Source organism: Brassica rapa, chromosome A08, assembly GCF_000309985.2.
Source record: "Brassica rapa cultivar Chiifu-401-42 chromosome A08, CAAS_Brap_v3.01, whole genome shotgun sequence".
In the NCBI taxonomy this organism is placed as follows: Eukaryota; Viridiplantae; Streptophyta; class Magnoliopsida; order Brassicales; family Brassicaceae; genus Brassica; species Brassica rapa.
The window spans coordinates 11,685,520-11,705,777 of record NC_024802.2 but is presented as its reverse complement, the minus strand read 5'-3'; the positions used below and the strand labels follow the sequence as shown (position 1 = coordinate 11,705,777).

Sequence of the window (20,258 nt, the reverse complement as noted above, 5' to 3'; positions counted from 1 at the left end):
AAAAGTTGTTTGGACCATTTCATTTAACTCATTATTTTTTGGTCTTACCTTAAATTTATACTAACAATATGTTACCATATATTTCTCTAACAATAATTTAGTCAATTCTTTTATTTATTTAAATCTCACTCCTAAATCCTAATCATTACTATTACTATATTTATCATTTTAATTTTTAATCGTAAAAGCATTGAAACTAATGTTTTATATTATCACTTTTATCATATAATATATGATTTAAATCAAGATAAATTACAAGACATATGTGTACATTCTAACTTCCTCTTTCGTTTATAATAAAGTAATCATATCATATTTAAACTTTCCCACTAAAATCTCATATCATATGCTAAACTTTCAACCATCTATAGTTTGATAATATTTTCATATTTAAAAATGATTTTTCTGAATATTCATGTTACCTTCACAAAAATGAAGAAATTCATTGGTTCTATTAAAGCTAACTTGACTTCACGATATCAGTATTGATTATTCAAGATTTTGAAAATTATTTCTTTAGATATTATACTTTTATATACTTTTCACTTAAAACGAATCAATACTATTAAAAAGGAAAGAGTTTTAAAAAATCTAATATAAAAAAGTTGTTGGAGTTATGTATAACTATTTATTATTTTTCTGATAATACATTAATCATTCTAAACATACAATATTTTAAATATTTTTAACAGATCTTAATATTATTTCTTATGATACCTTTACTCAGAAAAATATTTCATCAACCATGTTTTTGTACAATAACGTTAAAAATAAATCTGTATCAAAAGGTTGTTGGACCTGATATGGACGTAATGAGTCCACATCTGTTCGGGTATTTAAGATCCTAAAAGAATTTGAAATATATGAAAAATCTGAAACACGAAAAGTATTTGAAACTCCAAACAAATACCAAAAAAATTCAAATACCTAAAAATTTAAAATCTTATTCAAAATCTGACACGATGAACTGAAAAATATCCAAAATTTTATCCAAATACCCAATTTTTTTTTTAATTTGAGAAATTTACCTGAAATCAAAACTTTAATCGTAAACCAAAAACTTAAAAATAATATCCATAATACCGGAAAATATTCGGAATATCCAAATATACCTAATAAACACATATTTATGATCAGGTCTAGGGTAAGATCCGGACTCAAACAAAGACCTGCGGATAAAAAAAACCCAATAGGTTATCTTCTCTGGACCTGAACTAAACCTATAATTTTGGGTTGGTTCGGTTTGTTTTTTTTGATCCGGATGTAATTCTCATGTCGAAAAGAAACTTACATATAAAATCTCAAATAAACTAATTTGTAGATTATATAGCTATTAAAAATTATGTTTTTTGATATAATAAAACTTTGTATTATAATATAATCCAACAACCCCGCGCTTTCCAAGTGCGGGTCAAAATCTAGTTAGTTTATTAATATTGAGAGTGTAATGTTACTACATGTAGACATATTTTTTTAAGTGTATTATATTTGGCTATAAAAGAAGAATAGTGCAACAAACATAATGAATGTTTTTCCAAAAAAAAAAGCATAATGAATGAGAGAAAGCTATCTCTAGGTTCGATTTATATTTTAGTATATTCTTATAATGTTGATGTCTATTTAGTTATCATGTAGGATCGTTTAGTATTTTTTTAACTTCTGATTTCATATTTTCTGATTTTTAATAATATATGTGGATTTATCAAATTTTGAGTCAGAGATAAGTAAAATATTTTTTCTCTCTGTTGGAAAAAAAGCATTCTCTTGGGATCCTGTTGCAAATCACATTGTCTGTTTGCTACTTATAGAGTCAATAAATTCTCGTATTTTTTTATAAATGTGTCTTGTATTTGGAGTAGTTTTTCAAATTTCCTGAAACTTGTTCAAAAAATTAGTTCACTTAGAAGCAGTGTATTTGAAGTAGCATTGTCTCTTTTCTAGATGACACTTTGCTATTAAGTATGTATCACAAACTGCATTTTTAGAAAGCGATTTGTCTTAAGGAAAAAAAGAAGCAACGATGTTAGAAGCAACGTGTGTCTTAGACATTGTGCTCTAACTCCTTTATATTTTCGGAATCCTCTATGATTTGCTACATCTGGAACCATTTGCAGATTGTTATTTTCTGTGATGTGAGTAACATTTCCTTTACTTTTTCAATAATCTTAACTTATAGTGTTTACTATGCATAGTGAATTATTTGATTGTACGTGCAACCGTCATCCTTAAAATGCTTTTCCAAGGTTCGTGAATTAGTAGAAAAAACATTACACAATAACTACGACAAATTATTTCTGACTTTTCGAAACAGACTTGTATCTATTATTTACAATATTTCAAACTTAATTTGGTTCGGGAACTATACTATTAAAGAAAATTCGAGTTCTTGTTTATCAGTAAGAGCAGTGTCGTTCGCATATAACTGTGTCAAACCATCACGAATCCTGATAACATTCTTACAAAACACATCAATAAAACAAAGGCACAAGAATCAAAGTGTCAGGGGCTCGGAAGAGTTCTACAGACCTTCAAAACATTTGGGGCAAAGGTGGAGGAAGAATTTGAGTAGGATGACCTCTTCCTTTGTCTTGTTAAGCTGCAGTAGAGAGCCCTCAACTGCAAAAAAAATATCCGTCGAACATTAAACATACATAGAATTCAAAGGAAGTTAAGATTTTGTAAATTAAGGGGCAATTTTAAATTTTGTGGTAGGAAACTTTTGAGAGCTTAGTAAACAGTTAAAAAAAATATGATAGATATATATGTCATAGAATAACTTTAAAAGAAAAATCATAGAATTTAGGTCAGTTTTGAGATACTAAAAACAAAGCAGTGACTATTCTACAATCCTAAAGTGATGCTAAATTGTTTCAGAACAGATGACCTGCCTCCTCAGCTCTCCTTCTGATTTGGTTGGTGTAGCTCATCATCCTAACCTCAACACTCAATACATGAGAACAGGAAAACATGAATTTGATACATGACTTAGATGTAGATCACGTCAACTGATAAACTGAAGAGAAGGAAACACTAACCGGATGTAATCCACAAACTGAATTTCTACACTTTCTCAATTTTCCTGTCAAGATCAAAACACTCACAGTCACAGGTGTAAAATTCAGTGTACAACAGAAACAACCAGAAATTTATCGCAGCCAAGAACACACCGTCACTGCCAGATAAATATTAAATCCAACTATGCTCTGAACCCAAGCAGATACAAAACAGAGTAAGAAGCTTATCAATGGCTCTCAAAAAAGGTAAGAGTAACCCAAAACACAAGCATGTCAAATCTGCTAAGGATTTAAAAATACATAATTGATTGCAAAGAATGTTGAAGATACGACTTTTCACGGATCTTTCCGCTAAACATCCAGCGAAAGACTCCTCCAGTGCCATTATCTTCCCCAAAGACATAAGAGCTTCCATGAAAGAGTTTGACCAACAAATGTCAGATCAAAAAGAAGATCACAAACTATACGATGTAACTAATTTTTCTTTTATCAAACTTCCACATTCACCAATATTTTGACCTTCGTTGTTTCCAAGAATACAATAGATGTAGAGTTATGAGCAAATGGAATAGACATCATGTAAAGGAGAGTCCACCGCTTCACGAAACATGCTTTCACAATTTTAAATCCTTGAAGCAAATAAAAGAAAAAGTCTCACCAAGGTGATGTAAAGATTTTGATTGATAGCCCATTTATTATTTCACGGTTTCTGATTCATACGCCCTTCAAACCAATTTCCTGCAGTGAGCCTAAAGGAGTCGCCATTTATTCAGAAAGGGTGAAGCTTTCGTTGAACCCACCAACTTCGTACGGAGCTAGTACCTGAGTGAAAAAGACAGTGGAATTTCGTGTCAAAAACTACAAATTTCTTCAAAAGATCAAAAGAAAACAAAAATATTTAAAATCTAAATAGGTGATACCCAACAAATATGATTAGGGATTGAACTTCACCGCCATCACTCTATATTTATATCAAATAGGGAATGAGTTGAAAAATGGAGTCGTAAGGTCATAGCATTGAATTTATTAATGCAACTAAATGAGGAAGAAACCGTTGTAAAATTGCAGGTAGGAACCGAAGAGATTCGTGGGATAAGAAAAATTTAATTCAATAAAGTTGTAAAAATCAATTGTTTTTCTGATGTGTCAATTTGATTGGTGCTGAATATTTGGCTGATGTGGACACCCTTACCATTAAGTATATTGTGCTTTTAGTATTGTTAGATATTAAAACAGAAGTCACAACCTTGATTCATGTGTGATATTTTAAAAAATGGACCCTTTAGATGTTTCATTTATTTCTTAATAACATTTTTTAATCATTAATGGATCATTTAATATAATATCAATCGAATATCATAACAACTCTATCATATATATCAGCTCAATTTATGAAATGATACAAGTATCACATAAAATAAATTAAAATATGTCATCAAATCATGAGTGAACTCCTAACTATGTCAAAACTATGTAGCACATATGAACTTGTCGTGCTCTCTAATGACCATAGTTCATCACCTTAAGAAAATATTATAACAGAAATATTAAATCACCTAATAAATATATACAGAACCATTATTAAAATGAATCACTTTAATTTTTTAAAAATCTCTGTTATCTTAAAATGAACTCCTTATGGTGTCATGACTTCTAACAAATAAGAAGTTGTGATCTCTAATTTGGATCTATCGTTCATCACAAACGAATGAGGATTCAATTTTGTTTTTCAATACTTTCCAGTCCAGTTACTCAAGTACCTCAAATCAATGTAATATGAAATTTTGTTTTTTTTTTTTAAATTAGTCTATCATAACATTGAAGTGTTGGATTTCCTAATACATGATTCATATTGATCATAAATTCATATTAGTTCATTTAAAAAAAACCCAATCGTACCTAACCGGTTCATAATAATGTTGACTATACAACCGATTCTAAATATATATATATATATATATATACAACCTAAGCCACCAATTTTGAAAAACAAAAATCTGTTACAGTATAAGAATATACCTAAACAAAACGATTTATATGCCATAAACATTTTATATTTGTTTATAAATCAGCCATAAAATCCTCATAATGTATCTTAAATATATATTTTAACAGTAAATGATGAGCATAACTAAATCAAGTAAATCTTACCTATTAAAACATATCCATAAACGTGTTCTATTTTATTTTAAATTCACAAATCAGTTATCCTCAAATTCACATAATCAATCTATGCTTATTTACTTTTAATAAATCAAACCTACGGCAACTAAATTATTATGTTGTTACCATAAAATCCTCATTTTCTTTTCCTTTTCTTTTTAAAGCATTCAAGCTTATGGTATTAGTTTTTATATTTGACACAAAAACCCAAATCCAAAGAAACAAACAGAATCCGATAAAAAAAAAGTAATATTGAACCCGATTTTTTTTATTAAACATCCAAACTGGTTTAGATTTGAGGTATTTATAAATCGAAATTAAACACGATCCAAAATATTTTAGATATCCGAAATAGATTTTTCTATTTAAATATATTAATTATTTTTAGATTTAGTATATAAAACTGGTTTACTATATGGCTAACTAATCCACGCAATACTAAAACCGTACCCTTTTAATTACGGTTTACAAAACCACCATAATTTATCTTTAAATTAAATTATCTTTTATATTTTGGTTAAGTACGTGATGTTTGCAATATGGTTTGATTAGAATTATTTTCATATTTTGGCTTTGGTGTGTCTATACTACCGGTTAACCAATTATACCAACATTAAACATATCTTAATCCTTACCCATTCTAATTTTCAAACCACTTACAAGTTGTGTGATCTAATTCAAAATTAATATTTTCTTCATTATAAATCCATATCAATCGTAGGTTTGATTCAAATTTTTTTTTTCTTTTGGTTTTGATGTGACTATACTGTCGGTTAACCAGTTAAACCAACATTATACATATCTTAATCCTTACCCATACTAGATTTAAAACCATTTATAAGTTTTGTGATAAAATTCATTTTTTTCTTCTAAATAAACCTATACCAATCGGTAGTTTTGAAACAGCTACAAAATTTGTGATCAAAGTCAAAAATATATTTTTCTCGAAAAGCAAGTATAATCATAAAATCAAATTAGTTGTAATATCTTTTAACTTGAAAATCAAGTATATAGGAGCAAAATATCTCAATAGATACGATTTTTCTAGATTTCTTGCTTGAGGCTTGCAACTTCTAATATTCTAACGATATATATCAAACATATGTGCTAGATTTCACTAATTGCCGTTAACTACTCAACAAATCTACTATATTTTCCATAACAACTAATACATAATATCGTACTATTTAATGTCTATTAATTATAGATTTCAAAGAATATACTCTCTACAATACCCTAACTATTTAACCATCTATAAATAACGATGCTAAGAATCATACTTCGAAATATTACGATATTTTCGAGGTAACAATAAAAAAATATTTACCAATCTTTATATATAATTACGAGTTAAATAATGAAATATCAATCCAAAAAAAAAAGTGACGTATGTGACAGTTTGAAACAATTTATTCAATAAAAAACATATATGGTAAAATTATTATGTTTTATAAAGTGATAAACACACTTTATATATATTATAATATATTTCAATTTAGAATTGTAAACAAAATATTTATATATAAAAAATAGAAACAAACATCCGCGCGGTTGCGCGGGTCGAGATCTAGTATATAATCTATATCTCTATAGATGTTGTTTGCATTAAGAACTAAAGTATCATAACTTCACTTTGTTTAGATGATGACAATCTCATTTCATATCCAGAGCCGTGCCTAGTATGTATCAGAAAAGGCTTTTGCCTCAGGCCCCCTTCAAAATATAAAGATTTTGGGGCCCCTAATTTGTAAAATACTCACTCTGTTTCTAAAAGATGTATGTTCTGGAAAAAAATTTTGTTTAAAAAAGATACCTTTTTTACCTTTTCAATGTATGAGTTTATGAAAAATTGTAAGTTTCAAAAAGATTAATGCTGTTTATTGAACTTCTATTGGCCAAAAATTATGAAAAATTATTATTTACAAAAAATAATGTATATTTAATGAGTTTTTTTAATATATGTGAAAAGTCTAGAATATGCATCTTTTAAAAACAGAAGGAGTATGTTGTAGTGTAGTGGTTGCTTGAGGTATCTATGTGCACATGAAAGGCAACTTCGACTCTTCCCAGTTCAAGAATTGTTTTTCTTTTAGAATTATGCTTCTTATAAATAAAAAATATGTTAAAAATACTATATTGTTTTAAAATTTGACTTGAGCCCCACTTACCCTAGGCACGCCACTGTTCATATCCATTTTATGTTGTGTTTGTGTGATTATCTTTGCGTAGTATTAGATTATATTTGTAATGTATGTATGGTAAAATATTCCCCATCTACTACGTAATTCATGAAATAACAATTACCGACGAGGTCGATCAAAAAGGTTTATGCAACTTGTATTAATTTTGGTCAAGGTGGGAATTTATACTCATGCATGATCATACAGTCATGTTGTAGATTAGTGAAAGAGTTAAAACTTATCACAAAATCATACTTAGGATCTGAAACATATAGATTGGTATGCAACTCTTTTTAATGTTCGTTATCAAATTAACGTTATGTTCCGCCTTCAAGCACTAAAAGGCTTTTACGAAGAATGTACTTAAGCTTGGATCATATGAAAACCAAACAAATCCCAAATGTTTTTTTGTTTGCTAAATACAAATCCCAATGTTTTGAAAGAGAGATCGGCAAGACTAGGAGGATAAAAAATTTATAAAGCTTGCAGAGAAGATTGATTTCTTTTTTTTTTCTTTTTTTTTTTGATCAAAAGAAGATTGATTTCTTTGCTGTGAAATTTCAAGTGTGAAATTGATTATGATCACTGCTTCCTTTTTTTTCTTTGTCACTGCTTCCTCGAGATTGCTTATGCTCTTCCAGTCTTCCTTGCCTTTTCCTTCTTAGGATAGGATATAAGCCAAAACGGACTGTTCACAGATAGAATGGTGGGGCTTTACAATAAACTTCAACTTATGCACATTATGTTTCCTCGGTGACATATTTTTCCATAAAAGTCTTTGTGAGTCGACAAAGTCAACTTTTAGTGATACTTATGCAATTAAACATACAAATTTTCCACGAGTCTCTCTTTGGTTCATTATTGCTCTACATATCTCATCTAGAAATCATCTTGGTCCCTCTCTCCACAACACAAATTGCTTCGTCCTTCTTATCATTTCCTTTACAAAAAAAATCATCTCCTTTTACCATTCTTGTTGTATGCTTCTTCATGTTTTTTAAGAAGTTCAGATTCCATCAAGAAAACCAATAAATCGATTTTTCTTTTTATCTAGGGAAATTGTCAATAATAGCACCTTTTGAAGTTTATGTCTCAAAAATAGCACTAGAAGGAGAAAGTCACAAAAATGACATTCATTAAAGGGTAAAATATCCCTAATACTCTTGGTTTAAAATTAAATAAACAAACAAAAAAAAATAAAAAAAATAAAATAAAAATTAAAAAAAAAAAATTTTATAGTTTCAGATTATGAGTTTTCAAATTCGAAATTTTATAATTTTTTTTTTGAAATTTTTTTTTTCGAAATTTTTTTTATTTTTTTTTGAAATTTTTCTTTTTATAATTTAAAAATACTTTTTGAAACTGTTTTTAAAATTTTCATTTTTTATTTTAGTATTTATTTTTTATAAAATTTTAAACCCTAATTCCAAAACCCCACCCCCTTAACTCTAAACCCTAAGATTTGGATTAATTAATCCAAGGGGTATAAGTGTATATTTACCTCTTTAATGAAACCTATTTTTGTGACTTTGAGCCTTGAGTGCTACTTTGGGAACAAAAACTTGGTTTGGTGCTATCCCAGTCTTTTTCTCTTTTATCTACCTCATAAACTTACCGTAAAAAAAACTTTTTAAAATGAAGAGGAACGCGGACGAGCTCTGGAATCCAGTGAGAAAGAATATCATAGTGGAGAACCAAAGCCAAATTCAAGTGCCATCATCACATCCGTCTTCTTTGTCTCTTTTATCAGTTCCATCTTCTTCATCTCACAACTGGACACACGATGTCTTTCCAAGCTTTCGCGGGGAAGATGTCCGCATAAAATTTCTCAGCCACCTTAAGAAGGAGTTTAAAAGAAAAGGAACCACACCATTCATTGACAATGAGATCAGGAGAGGAGAATCCATCGGTCCCGAACTCATAAGGGCCATTAGAGAATCTAAGATCGCAATCATCTTGATCTCGAGGAGCTATGCATCTTCAAAGTGGTGTGTTGACGAGTTGGTGGAGATTATGAAGTGCAAAGAAGAGTTAGGCCAAACCGTAATCCCCGTTTTCTATAAAATAGATCCTTCTGATGTAAAGAAGCTGACTGGATATGTTGGCAAGGTTTTTGAAAAAACTTGTGTTGGTAAAAGTAAGGAGGATACTGAAAAATGGAGACATGCTTTGAAGAAGGTGGCCACAATTGCTGGTTACGATTAAAGCACCTGGTTTGTCCGCTTAATTTTTACTTGCTCTTAATCCTTCCAAAACATCAAAATATAATATCGATAAAAAACCTCAAACATAACATAAAGGTATTAGTTCCAAAAATTCTACAACTTATGAACATTTATAACCCTGTAAATTTTACATCAGCTGTTAGGTTATTTATGAACGCCGATTGGGGGTGTGAATTCAAATAGAGAGCTTAAATTTGAGAGTTTTGTGTATTTTAAGTTTTAACATCTTTCAAAATTGTGTACAAAACATGAAATGTGACATTCTTGAGAATTTTTTTAACATCTTTCAAAATTTGAAGTATAAACATGCAATGTGTTATAGAGGACAAAGAGAAGACATTAGATTTCAAGTTCAAGATACGGCTATGTATTTGGATTTTGGACGGTCGACATGCTAACCGGATGTTATGGTTTAAATCGTTTCCCCTTTCGGTTATGTTAAAAAGAATTGGATTAGAACATGCATTCGACTGATTTGTATATTGCGGTAATTAATAGCGTAAAGAATAAAGATGGATTGGATTTGAAAAGAAAGAAAGAGGAATTGAATTTCTCAAGTCAAACCATGATCATCACTACATTCTGAACAAAATGACTTGATTTAGTGGAATATTACGCAACTTTATTAAAGAAATTAAGAATATAAATGATCTAAAGATAGTGATTAAGACTAAAGAGATAAGTTGTTTGTCTCATTTGAATTAAGAAAATTAAAACCCGTGTTGCATATATAAATGTCTCTTGGTCTACAGTTTAGGTTAGCGTAATAACCAACGAGAAATTCTAGGAAAATCTAACGAGAGAATGAAACCAAATACCTCTACTTCCAACTGCTCTCTTCGTCAATGCTACGTTCATCTACCGGAGGGCTTCCAGTGCTTTCTTCAGATATCTGTCAAAATTGACAAGATATCTTTACATCCAACCATGAACACCAAATAAGCTTAGCATAAGCACACATATAGAACACTGTAGGAGAGAACGTACCTTCACTCTTCTAAGCCTTTGGACATCGCCGCCAAATATTTCGTTAGCGTCTTCCATATATTTCTTTTTCTTATAGTCTCTCCTGAAAATAAAAAGTTGATTAGAATCAGAAAAAAAAAATTAAACGTGACATAAGACAACCATAAGATCACAAGAGAGATAAAGAACAGAGAAAATGTACTTCCTAAGATGACCAATCTCATCTTCATCTACGATGAAATCTGCCAGTTCATCCTCGCTCTCAACTACATCTTCCTCCACAGCCAATTCTTCCTCATAGCCTACATCATCAGGCATATCTACTAGACCCAAAGAGCACAAAATCAAAAATTTGCGTCAACAGTCAAAACAAGAGTATCACAAGGCTAATATACCATCAACATCATCACCCACTATGGAATTTTCCAAAAAGTACTATGCAAAACACAAAAGAGTAGAAGAAACAAAAGAACACCAATTTAGAACCCACAATCAAAAGGAGAAAAGCGCTTACCCTCCTCCTCTTTTTCGTATTCATTAACGTTGTCAGGGTTCTCGACAGGATCTCCATGAACTGGCTCTCCATCATGATCATCTGCGGGGAGAGGCAAACTAGGGTTTTTGGGAAGAGATTTAATTTGTGTACCTTCTTCATAGGTAATAGCGTTCCTTGACATGATACTTTCGAGAAATTAGAAGTGCGGTGACGTAGAAACCAACCCTGAAGAAACGTCGATTGCAATCCTGATATTGAGACCCAAAGAAGGGGAAGACGAAGAAGAAGAAGAAGGAGGTATCGCGATTCTAGGTTTCTGTTGGTTTTAGGTTCTCAAAAAGCGGCGCCAGAGAGTAGAAGTTCCGAGAATATTTTTAATATTTCTTTGAAAATATCTTAGTTTTATAAATTTTTAATTATTTACAATACCTATTACAAAATTTAGATTTATTATGATTGTGAAATATAACATATCTCTACTCGTTGACAAAAAGTAAAAAAAATAACAACATATATATCTATTCTTCGATTAAAACAAATGCAATAAGATAACTACTTAAATAATAAAATATGGTTAATATTACAAACATTATGTTGTTTCAGTAATCTATCTATTCTTCACATTTACGAAGTTCCGCCTTACAGAAAAAAATGCTATCATCAGCAAAGAGAAAGTAGGATTTATATTATTAAAATACACATTTCATCTTTAAACATATTTAGAACAAATTTCACACTTTGAAAAAATGCAAATGTTTGATCTATCCCAAATAAATCAATACATATGCAACCCATAAAACAGTAGCAGATTAGAAAACAATTTCAAAAGAATTAAAAAAAAATTAAAATAATATTAATATTTTATTTTTCATTTTATTTTATAAGTTGATCTCGATCCACTGGTATTCCCTCCGATGAATCTTGTCGATCTTGGATTTTAAACTTGATTCTGCGATTTGAGCTTGTAGCATTCAGAATCTTTTCAGATTATATTTTAGGATCAATCAGGTTATAAGCAATGTTTTTGGTAATCGTATCCTCAATATGTTTTTTTTTTTTAAAAGAAGAAAAATCACATCTTTAGTTTTCATAGATTCCATCTATCGGTCTCTGTCTCGTTTCCAGCTTCTTCGAATAAAGTGTCAACCAAGGAGAAGGTTTCAGCAGCTTGGGCCACGGAATGGAATGGAGCATGAAGCTCGAGAAAGCCCTTCGTTCTAAAAACTCAGGTCCTCATTTTCTTTTTTCAAAGCGAACGTGCAACTTTGTTTTTGTCAAAGGTTAAGGTGTATAACCACTTGCGAATGTGCAACTTACTTGTCTTTGATGTTAATGCAGATACTTGTCTACAAACTATGCATGGCTGATGAATCTGAATTACATCAGCTCATAGCTCTTGTTGAGATGGCATTCCAAAATATTTCTTCAAGATAAGGTATAAAAGTGTTATGAATATATTCAAATGATGATTGATTCTTTACTGTTGCTGTATCTTCTTGGCTAAATATGTTTTCAATTGATTTGAACTTTAGGCCTTGTGTTGGTGCGGAGCTATTTGCTCTTAGTTCAAACAGAAGCAAGAGTACTCCTGATACAATATCAGTGGAACAAGGGTTTCAGCTTTCACTGGATATTTGTCTTCAGTTGAAAAACATACAACAACCGCGAGTCCCTCTTCGACTAACCAAACTGTATTGCCTCCTCTATACTAAACTAGCTTACCACACTCCAACTCAACAACACGGTGAAACCAAGAGAAACCAAAAGTCTTATTCCCCTTGGAGAGATGAACATCTGGTAGAAATGAGTAACAAGCTATTTCATCATGCTATTACAAAGTCTAGTAAGAAGCAGCAAACTTCAGGCCGATTTGATTGGAACAACAACAACGGTGTTTCTGCGGTTGTGCAGTTCGATCCAAGTGAGAGAGGACAAGGGTATTCGAGCTGTTTGCTAGATGTGACGCGTTTCCCTGTTGGTTCATATCAATATAAAATGGCTTAGCTGTTGCGTTGATCAACATGGTTCTTACTGGAATCTTCTACCTCTCAATGGCGAACCTGTGTGTACCGTTAAGAAAGGTTCATGACTAGAATGTAAAACCAAGTGTGTCACCGATCCTAGTTTTGACATGGTGAAAGATCCAAGGAGGATCTAGTTTCGGGGCAAGCATGAAAAGAGATAGAGAATGGCTTGGTTGGGGAGTTTAAGACCAATCTCAAGATTTGCAGCTGTGATTGAGTAACCAATTGGAATCGATTTGGGGTCTGGTCAATCTTTATGCCAAGGATTTAGGAACAATGGACAATATAGTTAATGCTTTTGGTTTTGAGAATACTTCATAAGCTGCACATAAAAAAGATCTGTAAAGACACCATAGACACTCTGAGTTGTTTTATTATCAAGAGCTTAGGGAGCTTGGGCTCCAATACGGGAAGCCACTTGGGTTCAATTCGCGCTGGCCACCGGGGCATTCACATTCTCTCTCCGGGGAAAGGGGCAACCCACTTTTTTTACCAAAAAAACTTAGGGACTTTCATTTATAGTTGCTTGATTTTAACGTTACATTAGTTTTCTTAGGGTGTTCGAACCAAATTTTTGTGGTTGGTTATGTTATGTAACTCAGATTGTAGACTGATCCATGATCTAGATAAATAAGTAAAAATTTTGTTTGATTAATTCATGAGATCCGGGGAATAGCTAAATTTAACTAACCTAACATGACCACAGTGTAATTAGCTGCATCTGTAAAAAATAAAGGGAAATATTAGTCTGTTTAAATGGGTCTGAAGAAAATTTGATCCTTTTCTTGGAAAATGAAAATCTCATAATTTCCAGGAAGACCATGGAACATGTTGAGCATCACCCGATGCCAGTGTACATTGCATTTACATTCTGTCTTTATTTTCTTGCGATTAGAAATCAAAACAAACACCCTTTTTGTCTTAGCTTCAAGAATAGTCGTTGTGTAACGTTGGTCTTTGTGAATTCAGTCCCTGAAATACTATTGCGGTTCTTAGTGCATTTGCATTATACTTAAAATGTAAATTCTGATCGTATCAAGTTTTTGGCATCAATGAAAGCCAATTGAGAGGAAATAAATTCAGTAGTCAAAATGATATATGCCTTGAAATTAATTTCATTGAGTGAAATAAAGCAAAATTCATCTGAATATACTAATAAAACTATTTTTCTACGAATTATTAGAAGATACATAAATTTAATATAATTCAATAGTTTCTAAACAAATTTCATAATATAATTGGTTATACAAATCCAATAAATGTAAGAGCTGCAAAAATATAAACCAGATAAGAGTGAATATATCAGTTAACGAAGCTAACTCTTAAAGCAAATGCTGAATTAGCACACGGTAAGAAAGATGAGATATAGATGCAAACATATCAACCTTTTAAACTATTCTCGCCATGAACTGAGGAACTCCATCCGGAGAAAATTAGCTAATTGTAGAGCATGGTTAGGTCTACATATTCAAAGCAAAGAAACATCCGAAAATTAGATAACTTATTTCACTGACGTTATTTGTTAACTTCGACAACAAGAAATGATGTCTAAAAAACTCAAGAAACTATCACATGTTACGGCCACAATCCTTGACTCAAAAGCATATTCCATATATGTTGTTAAATTATGGTTACTACAAAAATGATTGTTTATTTTTCAACTCTTCATTTAACATGTTTTTCGTTAGTTTATTCAGCTCTCTATTTATCGTGCAACGGACATTAGCTTATTCCCCCTCAACGACCCTTAAAAACAAACTTTCTTTTGCCTATTTCATTGGCCAGAATCTGAGATTTTTTTCAACAGAACCATATCATAATCTAGGTAGGATCTGGGATTTTGTATGCTATAAACATTTCTTAAGAATTTTAATAAATAAATAAATAAAAGACATCTTTATAATTATAGGAATATATACCTTTTTATATAACCTTCAAAAAATTTGGGATTCAAAACCAATGTTTCATAGCATATGCCCATATCCGGTCCTGATCATAATCTCAACGAGAAACAAACGCAGATCGAACCAAAGGATAGTCCAGATCGAACTGGAAGTATAATATATTAAATGATGCATGATTTTGGAAAAATTTCGTACTTTATAACCAAAAAAAACCCCTTAATCTAATCCTAGGCAAGATAATAAACCTTTTACGCCAGAGAAGCACAAACAGAGGTGGAGAACAACGTGCGCTCCTCTTAACAAAAGTTTTAACAATATATATCATTCTCTCTGCATGCATCTTCTTCACAACCAATCTCTCTCTCTCAAGAAAAGACAAATAAAAAACAAAAGAAAAAAACAAAATGAGACTACATTGCTTTGTTTGCTTGTTACTATTTCTCCTCACAGTTTCAATGAAGTTTAAAGAGACATTATCCTTCAGAAGAAGAGATATGACAAAGCTTTCAGAATACCAAGACAAGATCCAAGAAAGACTCGCGATCACTCCTACTCTCCCACCATTGTCATCTTCTTCTCACATTCCCAAAATAGTAAGCTTCTACAAAGTGGTATATATATATACGTTCTTATAAATTGTGAGTTTATGAGATTGGTTTGTAAAGGTGGGGAAGGTGATATACCCGATTGGTTACGGAGCTGATCCGACAGGTAGACAAGACAGTAGTGACGCAATACTTGAAGCTTTAACCGACGCTTTTAAGTTGCAAACCGGGCTTCACATGATGCCACATGTAGCTGATTTAGGAGGTATAGTTATTGATCTCCAAGGTGGCAATTACAAGATTGGGAAACCTCTCAGGTTCCCTTCCTCCGGCGGTGGAAATCTAGTGGTTAGTCCCTGAAATAAAATCCAGAGTCTTTGCTTAAGCATTTTACAAAAAAATAATATATGTGACAGTAGCAATATCGTGTTTTTGGTCTTCGATCTTTAGTTTAGTCATAAGACTATGCTACAGGTTATTTTCTAGTTACCTTAACTGGTGTAAGGCTTTTCTGGAATTTTCAGTTTAGGGTTTTTTCCAGTAGGATTGTTTTAGGGAAAATTGGATAAATAGGACACTTTGAACTTGGATTTGTCACATTAGGATTTCTAGAAGATATTTTAGGAAAATAGGATTTTAGATCTTGTAAAATACCAAAGTACCCTTAATTTACCAATTATGTTGAATTTAAATTATAAATTATAATAATTTTCGTAATAGATTTTAATGTTAAAATTAAAATCTATAAAAATTAAAAAATAAAAAAAACACTAAATGGGAAAAAAGGAGACGCGGGATGCCGCAAACCTAATTCCCCTTTCTCTTTGTCTTCTCCGTCGTAGACTCGTCGCTCTCCCACGGCGATTTAGGGTTCAACGGTGAGAAGCTCTGTTCTTCGTCGGTGTTTCATCAGCCCGTGGTCTCTACTCTCGTCTCCGTCACCATCCTTTTCGATCTCACTGAAGACACAACGGCTGCGAATCGTTCTTCCTCTTCGTCGGGTCAAATCGATTTTCGAAGTGTTCTTCCATCAATTTCGCCTCTCAATCTCACAATTCTTCACAGAAGGTATTGGATTTCATCTATAGATTCTCATATTAAACGAAATCGAAGTGTTCTTCCATTAAAGCTTGATTTTTTTTTAAAATGATTTGCCGTGTTTCTTAAAATAATTTTGTTTCACGGATTGGTTGATATTATTGAAACCTTTACATGTGTGATGATATTGAAACCTTTACATGTTGAACTAATAATTTTGTCACGGTTTGTAGCTATGTCTGAGGAGCTACCGAAGAGGCTTTTTAAGGAGGGCGAGGAGCCCCGAGTTACTCAGATCAACAACAACTGCAGGATCGACTACATAATCCGAAAGTTCCAAGCGTGGCTGCCAAAGGAGTTGGATGTCGTGAAGAAAGACCCGGTTTTTCATCAGATTTTTAAGCTCCATGAGAATGGTCTTGGATACTCTGCGAGGGTGATACACAGCTTCTTGTGTAGGGAGCTGGTGACTTTCTTACAGCACGAGCTATGGTTTGTCTTTGCGAGGAGACCGCTTCGATTCTCATTGCAAGAGTTCCACGCCGTAACCGGGTTTGAATGCGATACTCACATTTCGATTGAGGAGTTTGAAGAGTGGAAATATGATGGTGGTTTCTGGAGCAAGGTTTTGAGGAGAAAAGATGGAACAATTACACTCTTCAACCTGTGGACTAAGGACAAGGAAGCTGTAAAGAAATGGAAGAATGCAGATCGCATACGTCTTATCTACTTGGCGATCATTCTTTGTGTGGTATTGGCGAGAGATGAGAAGGCTAATATCCCCCTGAAGTACATCGCGGTGGTCATGGATCTTGACAGAGTTCGAAGGTATCCTTGGGGAGTTGCTGCTTATGACCTTCTCTGCAAATCCATAGCCAAAAATCGTTCCCAACTGAAGGAAAAGACCACTAGCTATGTCTTGGATGGCTTCTCATACGCCTTGCAGATTTGGGCAATGGAAGCGGTGCCAAAAATCGGGAAGCTTTGTGGAAAAAAGCTGGATAAGGGTTTCAAGGACGGTCCTAGATGCATAAACTGGATGGGAGCTGCGAAGGTGTCATATGAGGAGATCATTCGCTTGGAGGAGATTATTACACCCAAGGTAATTTTATCTATTTATGACGACTCTTTCCGGTTTGAAATGAGTAGTTAGTATCTAACTGTATTTCCCTGTCTTGTGTAGGATGACATCTACCCATACATCTCATGGACAGGAAATTATGATGTTGTCAAAGCTCAGGCGTTTCGCAGAGATGATGATGTGGAGGATGACAGAATCAAGGTTCTGATGGAGATGATAAAGAAGGGGCATGATTTTAGTGAGCATGTTTGGGAAACTGAAGAAAATGAAGTGATTTCTTTATCTCTCGATGACGAATCAGCTGTGAATGATGAAGCAAGCGTGAATGTTGAAGCAGCCGAGAGTGATGACGACTTTCAGACTCCGAAAGGATCAAAAAACGTTGGTTCTAGATCAAAGAGGGGTAAAAAGAGGCTTCCCGATCGTGGTATGGAGAAGAGAAAGCATAAGGTTCTCGCAAGTGGCGCAAAGCAAGCTCCTTTTAATGAAGACATGAAGGCTTTTATGACACAGTTGTTTGAGCACAACTTCTCTGGAATGGAACAAAGGATACAGAAACAGATGGCCGAGACATTTGAGCAGATGCGGACAGAGCTTAAACAATCACGTAAGGAAGCCAGCGTTGAAGTTGAGCTTGGAGAGCCTTCACCGACAAAGCCATCGACGAGCCAGGCACCGTTGAGGAGGTCCACACGCGGGGTAAACAAACACTAGTCTTCACCATCCTCTTCAATGTTATTTTGTCTTGTTTAAGTTCGTGGTTTGCGTGTCTGTTTGTTTTATTGGCATCTAAGTTATCGGCCTGAATTTTGTTGTACTTTATAAGGTCTCGGTTTGTATGTGTGCTTGGTGTGTAAGTGTTCTTGGTTTGTAAGTGTCTTGTTTGAACTTATGTAATGGTCTGGAACTTTTATGTAAAATAATTATTAATGATAATGTATTTTGGTATCTCAATTATTGCTTATTTGTCATGAAATAACAGGATGGTTCCGAGACTACATTCGATGTGAATTATAGTGAAGCAGATGATTTGGGTCGCGGGATAGGTACACAAGGGGTTGAAGGGCTTTCTCAGACGTCGTATGTGCCAGGCTTTGATCCATCTCAGGACAAAAAAGAAGAAGACTGGTGGACTCCAATGACTTCGGTCCGAGGTTCAGTGGATAATCCAGTAAAGAAAGAAAAGACAGAGATGAATACAGCTCCACCGCCGTCACAGTGGGAGAAATGGTGCAAAAGAAAAGGTCATGGACTTCAGCTTAGCGATTCACCATTGCCAGAAGATGCTTCTCCGCAGGCGTCACTTTATTATATCTCCGAAGAGTCATGGAAAGGATTCACGGAATGGGCATTAAAGCCTATACCTTTAACAATTGGTCCTACATGCTTTAATTTGTCTGTAGCTACAAGAGTAGTAAGTGCTGGAAAATGGCTTGGAAACGAGGTAATGAATCTTGTACTAACCTTTAGTGAATTTATCTTCCTAACACTTCTTATATGCTATATTACTTAACTTTCATTGTAAATTTTTAGGAGATGGATGCGGTTATGTTTATATGGCGTGTGAACACTACATTGAATCGTTGGGCCCCTCGGCGTGTTGCTTTCATGAGTGCTATGTTTTGCCTCCAAGTAGACGCTGCATACAAGAAGTTTTTACCAAACAAAAAAGCCTATCAATTGCCTGATTTCCTTCTTGGGTACGGCAGAGGAGAGCTTCCATCTCATGGGCGGACTGATCTAGTTTGGGGTGTTGATGTTGATCGACTCTACTTTCCTCTGTTTGTAAATGGTAACCATTCAGTTCTTTTTACATCCTAGTATACATTTCTTCGTTTACAAATTTTTGTGGACACGAACGCAGGTAATCACTGGGTTGGTGTCTGTGTAAACATCATTGAAAGAAAAGTAGAAGTCTTTGATTGCGGTCGGGGAAAGAACAGACAGTACGTTGAGAAGTTTGCTGCTATCATTCCTAGGATTGTGAAGTCCGTTGCACCACAAGAAAGACAGAAGCAGCTACTCCTCTCATCATATTCTATCGTGGATGTGCCTATGAAGTTGAGATTGAATAAAAGTTGTTGTGATTGCGGTGCATACGCTTTGAAGCACTTGGAATGCTCGCTGCTTGGTCTTGACGTCAGTTTAGTGGATGATGAAATCATTATGGGTTGTAGACAGAAGATTGGAGTGGACTTATGGGAGGCTGCACACGACCCCATCTTTGCTGAGGTTATGACACGATATGTGCCTTCACCATGGGAGAGGTCTGAGGTCTTTGACCTGGAGGATGATTGATTAACTGTGATTTTAGTAGTTTGGTTTGTTAGAATTAGAAAACAACTTTGGCTTTGGTATTTGATTTGAATTAAGAAACAACTCTAGCTTTGATTTTGTATAAATTATGAAACAACCCTATAAAGAACAAAATCATAAAAACTGAGGACCCAAACCCTAAACAAACCCTTAACTAAAACCATAACCATAGACATACCCTAACCAAACCCTTAACTTAAACCATAACCATAGACATACCCTAACCAAACCCTAAAACCATAATACAATCATGATTCTTAATCATACCCTAAACAAACCCTAAATCTGTAATTCATAGTCAAACCC

The 20,258-nt window shown here is 33.3% G+C and overlaps 2 protein-coding genes across 8 annotated transcripts; one reads left to right on the top strand and one right to left on the bottom strand.

Moving 5' to 3' along the window:
• Positions 1–3,742: 3,742 nt before the first annotated feature.
• Positions 3,743–11,469, bottom strand: LOC103834150 (transcription elongation factor SPT6 homolog). 3 transcript variants are annotated; one of them, XR_004450535.1, is made up of 6 exons: positions 11,063–11,303; positions 10,751–10,868; positions 10,570–10,651; positions 10,401–10,474; positions 3,935–8,297; positions 3,743–3,836 (listed from the first exon to the last, which is right to left on the bottom strand). XR_004450535.1 is itself a non-coding variant. In XM_033277981.1 (5 exons), the coding sequence occupies exons 1-4, from the start codon at positions 11,223–11,225 to the stop codon at positions 10,403–10,405; spliced, it is 438 nt and encodes a 145-aa protein (XP_033133872.1). In that variant the 5' UTR covers positions 11,226–11,469; the 3' UTR covers positions 9,523–9,603; positions 10,401–10,402. The 3 variants fall into 3 exon arrangements, 2 of the variants coding, with proteins under 2 accessions (XP_033133872.1, XP_009108457.1); XM_033277981.1 differs by lacking the exons at positions 3,743–3,836; positions 3,935–8,297 and adding an exon at positions 9,523–9,603 and having other exon boundaries at positions 10,751–10,871; positions 11,063–11,469; XM_009110209.3 differs by lacking the exons at positions 3,743–3,836; positions 3,935–8,297 and having other exon boundaries at positions 10,254–10,474; positions 10,751–10,871; positions 11,063–11,469.
• Positions 11,470–12,134: 665 nt separating this feature from the next.
• Positions 12,135–20,015, top strand: LOC103834141. 5 transcript variants are annotated; one of them, XM_033277979.1, is made up of 4 exons: positions 12,135–12,273; positions 12,383–12,479; positions 12,577–17,657; positions 17,739–20,015. In XM_033277979.1, exons 3-4 carry the CDS (start codon positions 16,737–16,739, stop codon positions 18,348–18,350), a joined length of 1,533 nt encoding a protein of 510 aa, XP_033133870.1. In that variant the 5' UTR covers positions 12,135–12,273; positions 12,383–12,479; positions 12,577–16,736; the 3' UTR covers positions 18,351–20,015. The 5 variants fall into 5 exon arrangements, 3 of the variants coding, with proteins under 3 accessions (XP_033133870.1, XP_033133869.1, XP_009108449.1); XM_033277978.1 differs by having other exon boundaries at positions 12,138–12,273; positions 12,383–17,657; XM_009110201.3 differs by lacking the exons at positions 12,135–12,273; positions 12,383–12,479 and having other exon boundaries at positions 16,071–16,585; positions 16,789–17,657.
• The last annotated feature ends 243 nt before the right edge of the window (positions 20,016–20,258 follow it).